Below are 16,533 nucleotides of genomic sequence, written 5' to 3'. Positions count from 1 at the left end.
GTTCCTAGGTCGTCATTGAAAATAAGAATTTGTTCTAAACTAACTTGCCTAGTTAAATAAAGGTAAAAATAATGACTAACACAGTGACTGATAACTGACTGACACACACATATTCATAACAATGATACTGTAGACAGTACACAGCAAATTGACCTTACGAATCTATAGCATGCAGGTGGGTCTGTAAAAAAAAAAGTAAAGAATATCAAAATAGCTGAAAGTTGTGTTTATTAAATTAAATGGGGGGGGGGTAATAAAATGAGTTGTGAATAGGGGGGGTTGTCTCCCTCTTCTGGCGGCACTGATGTTTTTTTAGAAAATGGGTTGTGGGAGGTGGTATCAGGGTTTCCCAAACTCGTCTCTGCAGTTACTTTTTGCATCTTTTTTTGCAGGGGAAGCAAAATAGTCTTGCCAGGGCAGCTGTGATCCGCGGGAGGAGAGCCTGTTTTTTCTTCGGCTCATCTGCAGCCACAGTACCTGAACAGGTGACATAGAACAGGGCATGAAATCAGGGTCGTGTTCATTCAGGCACACAGTAGCAAAATGTTTTGAAACAGAAAACAAAAACAATAATTTGTTATTAGGGTTAGGGTTAGTTCCTCCCTGTTTTAGTCTGTTCTCTTCCATTTAGTGGCTAATGAATAAGACCCTGATAACTTCATCATAGTCTCCCGTCCTTACATTACAATAGTGTGCTGAAGACAGACGCACATGTTGACTGACAGAAATGAGGACTTACTATCATTGCCAAGAGGAGACACCTTGTTCTTCTTCTGGTCCTTGTTATTTCTTCGCCTCTTCTTTCCTGACTTCTTCACTTCTTCCTTCATAGCCTCTTCCTTCTCCTTCTCCTTCGTAGAGAGAGAAACAGATTTGAGTTGATGCCTCACAATCAAACAGCCCAAATAACTAAACAATCTACTAGTTCTTGTCTGTCTCACATGTGTGGAGGTGATGTCCTCGAGGTCTGTGAAGAGGGCACAGCTGTTGGGATCGGAGCTGTCTGAAATGTAGCTAATTACCTGGGACTTGGCAGAGATGGCTGAGCTTACAATGGTCTTCTCCAAACCAGTGCTGTCATCAGCCATCTCCGCTAGGTCCTCTTCAAGGGATTCCCTCCTGGCCAGGAGCTCCTCGGTGAGGGTGACGTCACTCCTTGAGGAGGTTGAGGAGTGTGACCTCCCACTAGCACGGCTCCTCCTGGCTCCAAAATGGCCGCCGGAACTCCAGTCCTCGGAATAGTCATCTATGACTTGTGTGATGGTGTCCGCCATGCACCTGATGGCTGCCTCACCACCAGAGCGCGCGGCACGCAGTTGAGCCCGGTTGGAGTCCGAACGCAGGGACAATCTTTTAGCTGCAGTCTTCACGATGGCCTTCACCGCATCCTCCCCAATGAATTGGATGCTCTCCTCCAGGCCAAAGAGGACAGAGATGTCAGCATACTTCAGGGCATGCTGGACCTCCAGAAAGAGATCCTTCATCAGCCTGAAGGGGTCATTGGCCCTCCTTGTCTGGGGGGACTCTGAGGCCTCCAGTCGGCACATGATGCCGTGGAGGATGAACTTCAGGGTCTGGGGGCTCATGACGGTGGCCCAGGGAGTGCTGCAACTGAGGGTGTCCTCCTCGATAAGGATCTTGCCTGGTAGGAGGGAGGGAATCTTCTCAATGGCCTTGGTGGGCATCAGGGAGCTCTCACTCACGTGGGACACCTCAGCTTCTCCCACCTCTTCTTCCAGGCTCTGGGAAGGAGCTGCCAGTGCTGCATGGGTGGTTGTCACAGGGTTGTCCTTCAAGGAGGTGCTGGGCACTACCTCTTCTTCATCCAGGCATGGTCTGGGCAGAAAAACGTCCAGAGTCTGGGCAGGAGCTGCCCATGCTGCCTGGGTTGAGGTGGAGGGTTTAGGGTATGAGACAGTCATGGCACTCACAACCACCTCCTCTTCGTCCTTGGGTGAAGAGGGACAAGGAGAGTCAGGGAACCTTTCCCTGGCACCGGAATCCAATCCTAAGAAAATACACTCATATTCTGAAATGGTTCAAAGCCACATTCATGTATAACACTATGCAGTATCTAGCACATTTACTATAATGGTAATACACAGGTTATTACACAGGTATTATTACACTGTTATTACTGGTCATATGGGTAAAACAGGTTATAAGTGTACCTTTCTGGATGATGAGCCTGGCCTTGCAATCGTCGTTGCAGGTACTGTTCAGGATGTCTCCCACCCTGGTGGTCAGGACCTGGCAGACGGCCCCTGGTCAAATCAACATTTATTTAATACAGGGGTGTCAAACTCATTCCATGGGGGGCCGAGTGTCTGCGGGTTTTAGTTTTTTCCTTTCAATTAAGACCTAGACAACCAGGTGAGAGGAGTTTCTAACTAATTAGTGACCTTAATTCATCAATCAAGGGTGGAGTGAAAACCTGCAGAAACCCGGCCTTCTATAGAATGAGTTTGACATTTGATTCAAAGTAATACTTCACACATAAAATGTCTCCAAACACTGTATAGAAAAATAAGAAAAAAAGAGGAGAGTAAATGAAAATACCATTACTGACAATAAGAGAAAAGAAAGAAGGGGAATGTGCGGGTGCAAAAGACGGTAAAAACAACACAATAACTAACCTAGTGCCTCCTTGTTGTCATCGGAGAGGGAGAGGGAGCTGGAGGAATGGAGGGTCAGTAAGCTGCCCTTCTCCAACAGAGCGGACCACCTCCCACGGGACTCTGTCCCTTCCTCCTCCCCATGCCCACTTGACCAGGTGGAGTCGCTGTCCCACAATTCCTCCTCGCTGGATGTGGGGGTGTTCCCCCAGCCGTCCCTATACATCCAGTTAAAGTTGTCATTCCACATAATGTCTCTACCTGGTGGGGTGGTCGGCAGACCCAAGAAGTTCTCCAGCAGATTCTTAATGGCCCGTTGGATGAACATGTACAGCACGTCTGTGAAGAATTCATTGGAGAGCCTACGGTTGGCAGCCTGGTCTTTCAGGATGGGCTCGGACCTGCTCTGGCGGGCCATTGGCCTCCTGCCCATACCGGTGTCCAGAAGCATCTGATACACCTTGCAGATGAGCTCCTTCCCAAAGTAGTGGACCTTCCCCCTGAAGATCATGTTGACCAGCTTCCATGAGGACAGGATCTGACCCAGGGGCTCCACTGCCAGGGTTGACTTCATGTCCATGATGTCATTCAGTGAAACATCATCCTCACTGCTGAACTCCTGGTGGAGTTCCCGGTCAGTGTCAGAGTGCGCCAGATGAATAATAACATCAAAGATGTTACTGGCTGTGAATCCTGCCTCTCTGTGGCCGGGGGTGGGAGTGGTGGTCTGGCTACTCCTTCTGCCGCCATGCCCAGACCGGGGAATGCTGGGAGTGCTGGCAGTCTGTGTCTCGTCCATCTCCCCAGCAGGGCTGCTGGTCTCCCCAACTTCCCCTGGCCTCTCCTCAAACAGGGCAAAGACAGGGAGGGACCCCTCGCTAAGGACTTTATGGACGTCACTTCCCTTGGGACTCCTCACTGACCCCAGTTCTCCCAACTCTGGCATGTTGGATTTGCTCGATCCCTGTGACGACCCAGGCCAACTCCCATTCTGGCTGTTGTTGCCTCTTCCAGACCTCATGTGGTGGATCCGTCTGGCGGCCTCCTGGGCACTCTCACAGGCATCCCTGAACAGCTCTGAGAAGATGCTGGAGAGCTTCTCTTCTGTCAGAGTAATACCTGGATGGGTGTTCTCCAGGTCATCCTCACCAGAAGAGAAGAGGTCCTCCTGGGCCCTTTTCAGGATGTTACTCACAGACAGATCTGCTATGCCCTGAAGCTCCTTGTCGGTCTCAGAAGGGGGAGTGGGCGGCTGTCCGCCCAGGAGCCTTCCCTTCGGCTCAGAACTCCGCTGGTGGAACTTTTCAGAGACGATCTGGAGCACACCTGACCCCCAGCGGGACGAGTCTGACGACTCTGGTCTGGAGGTCCTGTGCAGAGCCATCACTGGGAGGAACACCTCACTGGAGACACACACCACCCACTCGATGATTTCGTCCAGGTCGCCTATTGTCACGTTCTTAGAAAGAGAAACAGAAAACAATCTGACAGCTAGTAGTTTTTATGTTACAAGATAGTTGATTCCAATGATCACTCCACCCTTGAAAGCAGAAAAAATGCGGGACTTACCATTTGTTTGAGGAACTTCCTGATAAGCTTTCTCTGACTGGAAAACAAACCAACACCAGGAATCATTGGCAACTTAAACTAGTGTTTACATAGATTATATTTGTTCTGCACATATAGAGGTTCACAGCAGGACTCACGGGTGAGACTTCAGGAAGTTCGTTAGAGAGAACGCCTCAGGTGAAATTGGACAGGAGGCATCATCGCTCTTAGCCTCGGACGTCACATCACTCTTTGGAGTCAGGAGGTCATCAACAGATGGAGAGGAGATCATTATCTCCCCATCATTAGGTGTCAGGGGACCTGGGGTTTCTGAAACAGAAGACAATCAGAATTACCACCGAACAAGCTAGTGACCACCGTAAAGATTCTATTGAAGTTGTATAATCAGAAATAAACACTGTGTCACCAATACCCACCTGTTGTCTCCATTTGAGTAACTTTAGTGCCCTTCTTGATAGCTGGCAGGACACCTACAGAAAGAGGAGAGTCGTAGATAATAGTGGATCCTTCCACCATATATCCTTTTAGAATTGCATCAAAAAATCCAAGATTTTTGGAAGTGGAGATCAATACTCACTGTAACTGGTTGTTCGAGATATAAGAGTTTGAGGCAGTGCCAACACACCAACTACTTGGCGGCTTGCGTATATCACCCCTGACTTAGCCTCCCTAGACTTTTTAGCCTTGATAACCTCTCTGGCCTTCTTTTCTGCCTTTGCTATATTGGCCTCTCGGCTGGGCCTGGGGCCTTGTGGGGGCTTCGGCACAAGGTTCTGAGACATATAACAACAGTGGGGAAATCATATCACCATAGAAACCACCTATTTCACCATAGGCATGGTGGTACTAAGTGACATGTCACATAAGGGTTAACCTTAGAATTAGAATCAGAATTCCAATACTATTAGTTCTAACTAGTAGGTGGTCCATGTGTCTTAATGGTGTTATTATCTCGTTGTAAACTGGTTTTCAACCCGTCATATTACTAGATTACAACCAACTGGTCTCCGTTACAACCAGACGTTTTGCATCAGAACTAAAAGCTGTTTCTTACCTTTAGAGGGCTGTCCTTGGGGCAGTCTCCCAGGGCTGGCAGCCTTACTCCATCATGGCCAGCAGAATGGACGTCTGTCTGGAGCACCTGCTCTCCAGCACTAGCTTGGAGGGTCCTAGCCTGGGGTACAGGATCATAAGGAAATACATTTAACTTAAGCCCTCCATTATTATGCCCACTTTTCCAACTATAAATCCTAACCTTATATTTACAATCATAATTCCAATACTATTAGTTCTAACTAGTAGGTGGTCCATGTGTCTTAATGGTGTTATTATCTCGTTGTAAACTGGTTTTCAACACATCATATTACTAGATTACAACCAACTGGTCTCCGTTACAACCAGACGTTTTGCATCAGAACTAAAAGCTGTTTCTTACCTTTAGAGGGCTGTCCTTGGGGCAGTCTCCCAGGGCTGGCAGCCTTACTCCATCATGGCCAGCAGAAATTACGTCTGTCTGGAGCACCTGCTCTCCAGCGCTAGCTTGGAGGGTCCCAGCCTGGGGTACAGGATCATAAGGAAATACATTTAACTTAAGCCCTCCATTATTATGCCCACTTTTCCAACTATAAATCATGTCAATCTGTTTTTACAGCATATAGGCTATACAGCATATAGGCCAAGAAGATAGCCCCATTACATATCAAGAGAGAAAGCCCCAGAATTAACAAAAACATTTTTTTAATCACTTATGAGACTTACTTTTTGAAGAATTATTCTCAACCGTTTATGATTTCTATCCATTGTGCTTTCAGGCACCCTTCAGATTGGACCTGACATTTTTTATAAACAAATACATTTTAAAATACATTTCAATTTGTTTTTTTTACAAAATCTTGGCCCGTTTTGCTGTACTCACAGAATGTCATCTTTGTCCACTCAAAGTGATTTATTTGAACATGAGGATGACTCTCCTTTGTAAATCATCAACTCAACTGAGCCAGAAGTAGGCACTGAACCTTCTCTTGAGTGCGTTTAAGTCATAGGCTCATATATTACGTCATGCCATTGTACACGATTACGTCAACTACAATAACACAGTGCGACCACTCTGGGAAATGAATGCATCGTTTCTGATCACATACGAAATCTCTATAAAGTTTACAGTGTAACCCAATTCACTTTGGTTCAGTGAGGTTTAATCGTATTTTATGGATAAATGTTGCCCTCTGTTGGCCATAACTGAAATAGTCAGGAATTAAAGTCGCGCCATCATTAGTCTGCTGCACACTCCCACTGTTGGACTTTTAACAGCTACGGTTAAAATAACCTCTATTTAGTGTCAATAATATGGACCAAACAAATTATTATGGTCAAATAAATCTAATCATTGATGGGTTTGGTGAGGGAAGACAGATGTGGTAAGCTGATATAATCAGGGCAGGCCCACATATTGCCAATTATGAATAAATGTTTTATTAAGCCAACTGCCTATTTGTCCAAGATACTCATTACAGTCATGTCACACTTCTATCATAATTTATACAAACTGGATGAATGCAGGCTGTTGGTTTGTAAATGTTGTAAATAAATATGTATATATGGTGTATATTATTATTAATATTAATATTGTTTCATTCGCTTATCTTTTTGACCTGCACTGTTGGGAGTTCAGATCTTAAGAATATCACTGTACCCTGCAATTACATCTGCGACGCTATGTATGTGACTAATAAATTAATTTAATCGATTCGAATCTAAATTCAGAAATCATTTCTTGGTGAGGAAACCTAGTCATACGTAGCTATAATTTACAGAAATCAGAAATGTTTACATTATTGCTGAATAAGGCTATCACAGTGAGTAACCTCTGATGAACATTAAGGCTTCCTCAATGTAAAAATACACAGGGTCCAAGTGCTTTGTTTAGGAGCATAAACGTAAACTTCGCTCGATCCATCTACATGCATAACAAATATTTATGTGACACATGCAATTATAACAAGAACAACAGTAAATAATACATTTATAAATAAAACAGTAATGCCTACCTGAATGTTCCCATAATCGAAGCGGCTCTTGCTCGTAGCTGCTATGTCATGCCAACACACGGACACCACGAAACTAGCACAGAACAAAACTTTCACAATGTCGACTTCACCGCCGTGTGAAAAATACGGTACGACATGCTACGCCGAAGCCATCGCTCGTGCTGCTGTTTTATTGGAAAATGCGAACTCGCACAGCTGTCCGTCTGTCGGCGCTTCCTCAAGAAGACGTATAACTAGCTACAGGCTACAACTACTAGACAGGGAGCTGTCCACCCTATCTCCCTTGTCCTCTCTGTGCTTACTGTATGGTATTGAGTATAGTGTATTAGAGATTTATTCCCTCTCAAGAAAGATACAATTAGGGATTTATTCTAATGTAACTCTTATTATGTAAATTGCAATTAGGTTAGGGCATTTAGCCTATACCTATATAGCGACAGGTAGCCTAAAATATCTGTCGTTGTGCCCCTGAACAAGGCAGTTAACCCAATGTTCCTAGGTCGTCATTGAAAATAAGAATTTGTTCTAAAATAACTTGCCTAGTTAAATAAAGGTAAAAATAATGACTGACACAGTGACTGATAATGACTGACACACACATACTCATAACAATGATACTGTAGACAGTACACAGCAAATTGACCTTACGAATCTATAGCATGCAGGTGGGTCTGTAAAAAAAAAAGTAAAGAATATCAAAATAGCTGAAAGTTGTGTTTATTAAATTAAATGGGGGGGGGGGGGGGTAATAAAATGAGTTGTGAATAGGGGGGGTTGTCTCCCTCTTCTGGTGGCACTGATGTTTTTTTAGAAAATGGGTTGGGGGAGGTGGTATCAGGGTTTCCCAAACTCGTCTCTGCAGTTACTTTTTGCATCTTTTTTTGCAGGGGAAGCAAAATAGTCTTGCCAGGGCAGCTGTGATCCGCGGGAGGAGAGCCTGTTTTTTCTTCGGCTCATCTGCAGCCACAGTACCTGAACAGGTGACATAGAACAGGGCATGAAATCAGGGTCGTGTTCATTCACGCACACAGTAGCAAAATGTTTTGAAACAGAAAACAAAAACAATAATTTGTTATTAGGGTTAGGGTTAGTTCCTCCCTGTTTTAGTCTGTTCTCTTCCATTTAGTGGCTAATGAATAAGACCCTGATAACTTCATCATAGTCTCCCGTCCTTACATTACAATAGTGTGCTGAAGACAGACGCACATGTTGACTGACAGAAATGAGGACTTACTATCATTGCCAAGAGGAGACACCTTGTTCTTCTTCTGGTCCTTGTTATTTCTTCGCCTCTTCTTTCCTGACTTCTTCACTTCTTCCTTCATAGCCTCTTCCTTCTCCTTCTCCTTCGTAGAGAGAGAAACAGATTTGAGTTGATGCCTCACAATCAAACAGCCCAAATAACTAAACAATCTACTAGTTCTTGTCTGTCTCACATGTGTGGAGGTGATGTCCTCGAGGTCTGTGAAGAGGGCACAGCTGTTGGGATCGGAGCTGTCTGAAAGGTAGCTAATTACCTGGGACTTGGCAGAGATGGCTGAGCTTACAATGGTCTTCTCCAAACCAGTGCTGTCATCAGCCATCTCCGCTAGGTCCTCTTCAAGGGATTCCCTCCTGGCCAGGAGCTCCTCGGTGAGGGTGACGTCACTCCTTGAGGAGGTTGAGGAGTGTGACCTCCCACTAGCACGGCTCCTCCTGGCTCCAAAATGGCCGCCGGAACTCCAGTCCTCGGAATAGTCATCTATGACTTGTGTGATGGTGTCCGCCATGCACCTGATGGCTGCCTCACCACCAGAGCGCGCGGCACGCAGTTGAGCCCGGTTGGAGTCCGAACGCAGGGACAATCTTTTAGCTGCAGTCTTCACGATGGCCTTCACCGCATCCTCCCCAATGAATTGGATGCTCTCCTCCAGGCCAAAGAGGACAGAGATGTCAGCATACTTCAGGGCATGCTGGACCTCCAGAAAGAGATCCTTCATCAGCCTGAAGGGGTCATTGGCCCTCCTTGTCTGGGGGGACTCTGAGGCCTCCAGTCGGCACATGATGCCGTGGAGGATGAACTTCAGGGTCTGGGGGCTCATGACGGTGGCCCAGGGAGTGCTGCAACTGAGGGTGTCCTCCTCGATAAGGATCTTGCCTGGTAGGAGGGAGGGAATCTTCTCAATGGCCTTGGTGGGCATCAGGGAGCTCTCACTCACGTGGGACACCTCAGCTTCTCCCACCTCTTCTTCCAGGCTCTGGGAAGGAGCTGCCAGTGCTGCATGGGTGGTTGTCACAGAGTTGTCCTTCAAGGAGGTGCTGGGCACTACCTCTTCTTCATCCAGGCATGGTCTGGGCAGAAAAACGTCCATAGTCTGGGCAGGAGCTGCCCATGCTGCCTGGGTTGAGGTGGAGGGTTTAGGGTATGAGACAGTCATGGCACTCACAACCACCTCCTCTTCGTCCTTGGGTGAAGAGGGACACGGAGAGTCAGGGAACCTTTCCCTGGCACCGGAATCCAATCCTAAGAAAATACACTCATATTCTGAAATGGTTCAAAGCCACATTCATGTATAACACTATGCAGTATCTAGCACATTTACTATAATGGTAATACACGGGTTATTACACAGGTATTATTACACTGTTATTACTGGTCATATGGGTAAAACAGGTTATAAGTGTACCTTTCTGGATGATGAGCCTGGCCTTGCAATCGTCGTTGCAGGTACTGTTCAGGATGTCTCCCACCCTGGTGGTCAGGACCTGGCAGACGGCCCCTGGTCAAATCAACATTTATTTAATACAGGGGTGTCAAACTCATTCCATGGGGGGCCGAGTGTCTGCGGGTTTTAGTTTTTTCCTTTCAATTAAGACCTAGACAACCAGGTGAGAGGAGTTTCTAACTAATTAGTGACCTTAATTCATCAATCAAGGGTGGAGTGAAAACCTGCAGAAACCCGGCCTTCTATAGAATGAGTTTGACATTTGATTCAAAGTAATACTTCACACATAAAATGTCTCCAAACACTGTATAGAAAAATAAGAAAAAAAGAGGAGAGTAAATGAAAATACCATTACTGACAATAAGAGAAAAGAAAGAAGGGGAATGTGCGGGTGCAAAAGACGGTAAAAACAACACAATAACTAACCTAGTGCCTCCTTGTTGTCATCGGAGAGGGAGAGGGAGCTGGAGGAATGGAGGGTCAGTAAGCTGCCCTTCTCCAACAGAGCGGCCCACCTCCCACGGGACTCTGTCCCTTCCTCCTCCCCATGCCCACTTGACCAGGTGGAGTCGCTGTCCCACAATTCCTCCTCGCTGGATGTGGGGGTGTTCCCCCAGCCGTCCCTATACATCCAGTTAAAGTTGTCATTCCACATAATGTCTCTACCTGGTGGGGTGGTCGGCAGACCCAAGAAGTTCTCCAGCAGATTCTTAATGGCCCGTTGGATGAACATGTACAGCACGTCTGTGAAGAATTCATTGGAGAGCCTACGGTTGGCAGCCTGGTCTTTCAGGATGGGCTCGGACCTGCTCTGGCGGGCCATTGGCCTCCTGCCCATACCGGTGTCCAGAAGCATCTGATACACCTTGCAGATGAGCTCCTTCCCAAAGTAGTGGACCTTCCCCCTGAAGATCATGTTGACCAGCTTCCATGAGGACAGGATCTGACCCAGGGGCTCCACTGCCAGGGTTGACTTCATGTCCATGATGTCATTCAGTGAAACATCATCCTCACTGCTGAACTCCTGGTGGAGTTCCCGGTCAGTGTCAGAGTGCGCCAGATGAATAATAACATCAAAGATGTTACTGGCTGTGAATCCTGCCTCTCTGTGGCCGGGGGTGGGAGTGGTGGTCTGGCTACTCCTTCTGCCGCCATGCCCAGACCGGGGAATGCTGGGAGTGCTGGCAGTCTGTGTCTCGTCCATCTCCCCAGCAGGGCTGCTGGTATCCCCAACTTCCCCTGGCCTCTCCTCAAACAGGGCAAAGACAGGGAGGGACCCCTCGCTAAGGACTTTATGGACGTCACTTCCCTTGGGACTCCTCACTGATCCCAGTTCTCCCAACTCTGGCATGTTGGATTTGCTCGATCCCTGTGACGACCCAGGCCAACTCCCATTCTGGCTGTTGTTGCCTCTTCCAGACCTCATGTGGTGGATCCGTCTGGCGGCCTCCTGGGCACTCTCACAGGCATCCCTGAACAGCTCTGAGAAGATGCTGGAGAGCTTCTCTTCTGTCAGAGTAATACCTGGATGGGTGTTCTCCAGGTCATCCTCACCAGAAGAGAAGAGGTCCTCCTGGGCCCTTTTCAGGATGTTACTCACAGACAGATCTGCTATGCCCTGAAGCTCCTTGTCGGTCTCAGAAGGGGGAGTGGGCGGCTGCCCGCCCAGGAGCCTTCCCTTCGGCTCAGAACTCCGCTGGTGGAACTTTTCAGAGACGATCTGGAGCACACCTGACCCCCAGTGGGACGAGTCTGACGACTCTGGTCTGGAGGTCCTGTGCAGAGCCATCACTGGGAGGAACACCTCACTGGAGACACACACCACCCACTCGATGATTTCGTCCAGGTCGCCTATTGTCACGTTCTTAGAAAGAGAAACAGAAAACAATCTGACAGCTAGTAGTTTTTATGTTACAAGATAGTTGTTTCCAATGATCACTCCACCCTTGAAAGCAGAAAAAATGCGGGACTTACCATTTGTTTGAGGAACTTCCTGATAAGCTTTCTCTGACTGGAAAACAAACCAACACCAGGAATCATTGGCAACTTAAACTAGTGTTTACATAGATTATATTTGTTCTGCACATATAGAGGTTCAAAGCAGGACTCACGGGTGAGACTTCAGGAAGTTCGTTAGAGAGAACGCCTCAGGTGAAATTGGACAGGAGGCATCATCGCTCTTAGCCTCGGACGTCACATCACTCTTTGGGGTCAGGAGGTCATCAACAGATGGAGAGGAGATCATTATCTCCCCATCATTAGGTGTCAGGGGACCTGGGGTTTCTGAAACAGAAGACAATCAGAATTACCACCGAACAAGCTAGTGACCACCGTAAAGATTCTATTGAAGTTGTATAATCAGAAATAAACACTGTGTCACCAATACCTGTTGTCTCCATTTGAGTAACTTTAGTGCCCTTCTTGATAGCTGGCAGGACACCTACAGAAAGAGGAGAGTCGTAGATAATAGTGGATCCTTCCACCATATATCCTTTTAGAATTGCATCAAAAAATCCAAGATTTTTGGAAGTGGAGATCAATACTCACTGTAACTGGTTGTTCGAGATATAAGAGTTTGAGGCAGTGCCAACACACCAACTACTTGGCGGCTTGCGTATATCACCCCTGACTTAGCCTCCCTAGACTTTTTAGCCTTGATAACCTCTCTGGCCTTCTTTTCTGCCTTTGCTATATTGGCCTCTCGGCTGGGCCTGGGGCCTTGTGGGGGCTTCGGCACAAGGTTCTGAGACATATAACAACAGTGGGGAAATCATATCACCATAGAAACCACCTATTTCACCATAGGCATGGTGGTACTAAGTGACATGTCACATAAGGGTTAACCTTAGAATTAGAATCAGAATTCCAATACTATTAGTTCTAACTAGTAGGTGGTCCATGTGTCTTAATGGTGTTATTATCTCGTTGTAAACTGGTTTTCAACCCGTCATATTACTAGATTACAACCAACTGGTCTCCGTTACAACCAGACGTTTTGCATCAGAACTAAAAGCTGTTTCTTACCTTTAGAGGGCTGTCCTTGGGGCAGTCTCCCAGGGCTGGCAGCCTTACTCCATCATGGCCAGCAGAATGGACGTCTGTCTGGAGCACCTGCTCTCCAGCACTAGCTTGGAGGGTCCTAGCCTGGGGTACAGGATCATAAGGAAATACATTTAACTTAAGCCCTCCATTATTATGCCCACTTTTCCAACTATAAATCCTAACCTTATATTTACAATCATAATTCCAATACTATTAGTTCTAACTAGTAGGTGGTCCATGTGTCTTAATGGTGTTATTATCTCGTAGTAAACTGGTTTTCAACACATCATATTACTAGATTACAACCAACTGGTCTCCGTTACAACCAGACGTTTTGCATCAGAACTAAAAGCTGTTTCTTACCTTTAGAGGGCTGTCCTTGGGGCAGTCTCCCAGGGCTGGCAGCCTTACTCCATCATGGCCAGCAGAAATTACGTCTGTCTGGAGCACCTGCTCTCCAGCGCTAGCTTGGAGGGTCCCAGCCTGGGGTACAGGATCATAAGGAAATACATTTAACTTAAGCCCTCCATTATTATGCCCACTTTTCCAACTATAAATCATGTCAATCTGTTTTTACAGCATATAGGCTATACAGCATATAGGCTAAGAAGATAGCCCCATTACATATCAAGAGAGAAAGCCCCAGAATTAACAAAAACATTTTTTTAATCACTTATGAGACTTACTTTTTGAAGAATTATTCTCAACCGTTTATGATTTCTATCCATTGTGCTTTCAGGCACCCTTCAGATTGGACCTGACATTTTTTATAAACAAATACATTTTAAAATACATTTCAATTTGTTTTTTTTACAAAATCTTGGCCCGTTTTGCTGTACTCACAGAATGTCATCTTTGTCCACTCAAAGTGATTTATTTGAACATGAGGATGACTCTCCTTTGTAAATCATCAACTCAACTGAGCCAGAAGTAGGCACTGAACCTTCTCTTGAGTGCGTTTAAGTCATAGGCTCATATATTACGTCATGCCATTGTACACGATTACGTCAACTACAATAACACAGTGCGACCACTCTGGGAAATGAATGCATCGTTTCTGATCACATACGAAATCTCTATAAAGTTTACAGTGTAACCCAATTCACTTTGGTTCAGTGAGGTTTAATCGTATTTTATGGATAAATGTTGCCCTCTGTTGGCCATAACTGAAATAGTCAGGAATTAAAGTCGCGCCATCATTAGTCTGCTGCACACTCCCACTGTTGGACTTTTAACAGCTACGGTTAAAATAACCTCTATTTAGTGTCAATAATATGGACCAAACAAATTATTATGGTCAAATAAATCTAATCATTGATGGGTTTGGTGAGGGAAGACAGATGTGGTAAGCTGATATAATCAGGGCAGGCCCACATATTGCCAATTATGAATAAATGTTTTATTAAGCCAACTGCCTATTTGTCCAAGATACTCATTACAGTCATGTCACACTTCTATCATAATTTATACAAACTGGATGAATGCAGGCTGTTGGTTTGTAAATGTTGTAAATAAATATGTATATATGGTGTATATTATTATTAATATTAATATTGTTTCATTCGCTTATCTTTTTGACCTGCACTGTTGGGAGTTCAGATCTTAAGAATTTCACTGTACCCTGCAATTACATCTGCGACGCTATGTATGTGACTAATAAATTTATTTAATCGATTCGAATCTAAATTCAGAAATCATTTCTTGGTGAGGAAACCTAGTCATACGTAGCTATAATTTACAGAAATCAGAAATGTTTACATTATTGCTGAATAAGGCTATCACAGTGAGTAAGTAACCTCTGATGAAGATTAAGGCTTCCTCAATGTAAAAATACACAGGGTCTAAGTGCTTTGTTTTGGAGCATAAACGTAAACTTCGCTCGATCCATCTACATGCATAACACATATTTATGTGACACATGCAATTATAACAAGAACAACAGTAAATAATACATTTATAAATAAAACAGTAATGCCTACCTGAATGTTCCCATAATCGAAGCGGCTCTTGCTCGTAGCTGCTATGTCATGCCAACACACGGACACCACGAAACTAGCACAGAACAAAACTTTCACAATGTCGACTTCACCGCCGTGTGAAAAATACGGTACGACATGCTACGCCGAAGCCATCGCTGGTGCTGCTGTTTTATTGGAAAATGCGAACTCGCACAGCTGTCCGTCTGTCGGCGCTTCCTCAAGAAGACGTATAACTCAAATTTCAAATCAAATTTATTTATATAGCCCTTCGTACATCAGCTGATATCTCAAAGTGCTGTACAGAAACCCAGCCTAAAACCCCAAACAGCAAGCAATGCAGGTGTAGAAGCACGGTGGCTAGGAAAAACTCCCTAGAAAGGCCAAAACCTAGGAAGAAACCTAGAGAGGAACCAGGCTATGTGGGGTGGCCAGTCCTCTTCTGGCTGTGCCGGGTGGAGATTATAACAGAACATGGTCAAGATGTTCAAATGTTCATGAATGACCAGCATGGTCAAATAATAATAAGGCAGAACAGTTGAAACTGGAGCAGCAGCACAGTCAGGTGGACTGGGGACAGCAAGGAGTCATCATGTCAGGTATTCCTGGGGCATGGTCCTAGGGCTCAGGTCCTCCGAGAGAGAGAAAGAAAGAGAGAATTAGAGAGAGCATATGTGGGATGGCCAGTCCTCTTCTGGCTGTGCCGGGTGGAGATTATAACAGAACATGGCCAAGATGTTCAAATGTTCATAAATGACCAGCATGGTCAAATAATATTAAGGCAGAACAGTTGAAACTGGAGCAGCAGCACAGCCAGGTGGACTGGGGACAGCAAGGAGTCATCATGTCAGGTATTACACAGGTTATTACACTGTTATTACTGGTCATATGGGTAAAACAGGTTATAAGTGTACCTTTCTGGATGATGAGCCTGGCCTTGCAATCGTCGTTGCAGGTACTGTTCAGGATGTCTCCCACCCTGGTGGTCAGGACCTGGCAGACGGCCCCTGGTCAAATCAACATTTATTTAATACAGGGGTGTCAAACTCATTCCATGGGGGGCCGAGTGTCTGCGGGTTTTAGTTTTTTCCTTTCAATTAAGACCTAGACAACCAGGTGAGAGGAGTTTCTAACTAATTAGTGACCTTAATTCATCAATCAAGGGTGGAGTGAAAACCTGCAGAAACCCGGCCTTCTATAGAATGAGTTTGACATTTGATTCAAAGTAATACTTCACACATAAAATGTCTCCAAACACTGTATAGAAAAATAAGAAAAAAAGAGGAGAGTAAATGAAAATACCATTACTGACAATAAGAGAAAAGAAAGAAGGGGAATGTGCGGGTGCAAAAGACGGTAAAAACAACACAATAACTAACCTAGTGCCTCCTTGTTGTCATCGGAGAGGGAGAGGGAGCTGGAGGAATGGAGGGTCAGTAAGCTGCCCTTCTCCAACAGAGCGGCCCACCTCCCACGGGACTCTGTCCCTTCCTCCTCCCCATGCCCACTTGACCAGGTGGAGTAGCTGTCCCACAATTCCTCCTCGCTGGATGTGGGGGTGTTCCCCCAGCCGTCCCTA

General features: G+C 45.6%; 1 protein-coding gene across 1 annotated transcript; it reads right to left on the bottom strand.

Annotated features, from left to right (window-relative positions):
• Positions 1-7,932: 7,932 nt before the first annotated feature.
• LOC139369603 (uncharacterized) lies at positions 7,933-12,377 on the bottom strand. Its single transcript, XM_071108858.1, has 8 exons — positions 12,323-12,377; positions 12,048-12,219; positions 11,911-11,947; positions 10,363-11,800; positions 9,898-9,990; positions 8,749-9,734; positions 8,466-8,577; positions 7,933-8,203 (listed from the first exon to the last, which is right to left on the bottom strand). Exons 1-8 carry the CDS (start codon positions 12,333-12,335, stop codon positions 8,094-8,096), a joined length of 2,961 nt encoding a protein of 986 aa, XP_070964959.1. The 5' UTR covers positions 12,336-12,377; the 3' UTR covers positions 7,933-8,093.
• Between the last annotated feature and the right edge of the window lie 4,156 nt (positions 12,378-16,533).

This window comes from Oncorhynchus clarkii, chromosome 17, assembly GCF_045791955.1.
Source record: "Oncorhynchus clarkii lewisi isolate Uvic-CL-2024 chromosome 17, UVic_Ocla_1.0, whole genome shotgun sequence".
Lineage (NCBI taxonomy): Eukaryota > Metazoa > Chordata > Actinopteri > Salmoniformes > Salmonidae > Oncorhynchus > Oncorhynchus clarkii.
Note: the sequence above shows the minus strand (reverse complement) of the source record. Positions and strands in the feature narration are given on the sequence as shown.

Excerpts from the sequence above, each read along its gene's own strand:
- LOC139369603 (XM_071108858.1), bottom strand. Across the intron at positions 9,991-10,362 it reads TGACAACAAGGAGGCACTAG|GGGCCGTCTGCCAGGTCCTG; the intron begins GTTAGTTATTGT and ends TGATTTGACCAG. Across the intron at positions 9,735-9,897 it reads CAGGCTCATCATCCAGAAAG|GATTGGATTCCGGTGCCAGG; the intron begins GTACACTTATAA and ends GTATTTTCTTAG.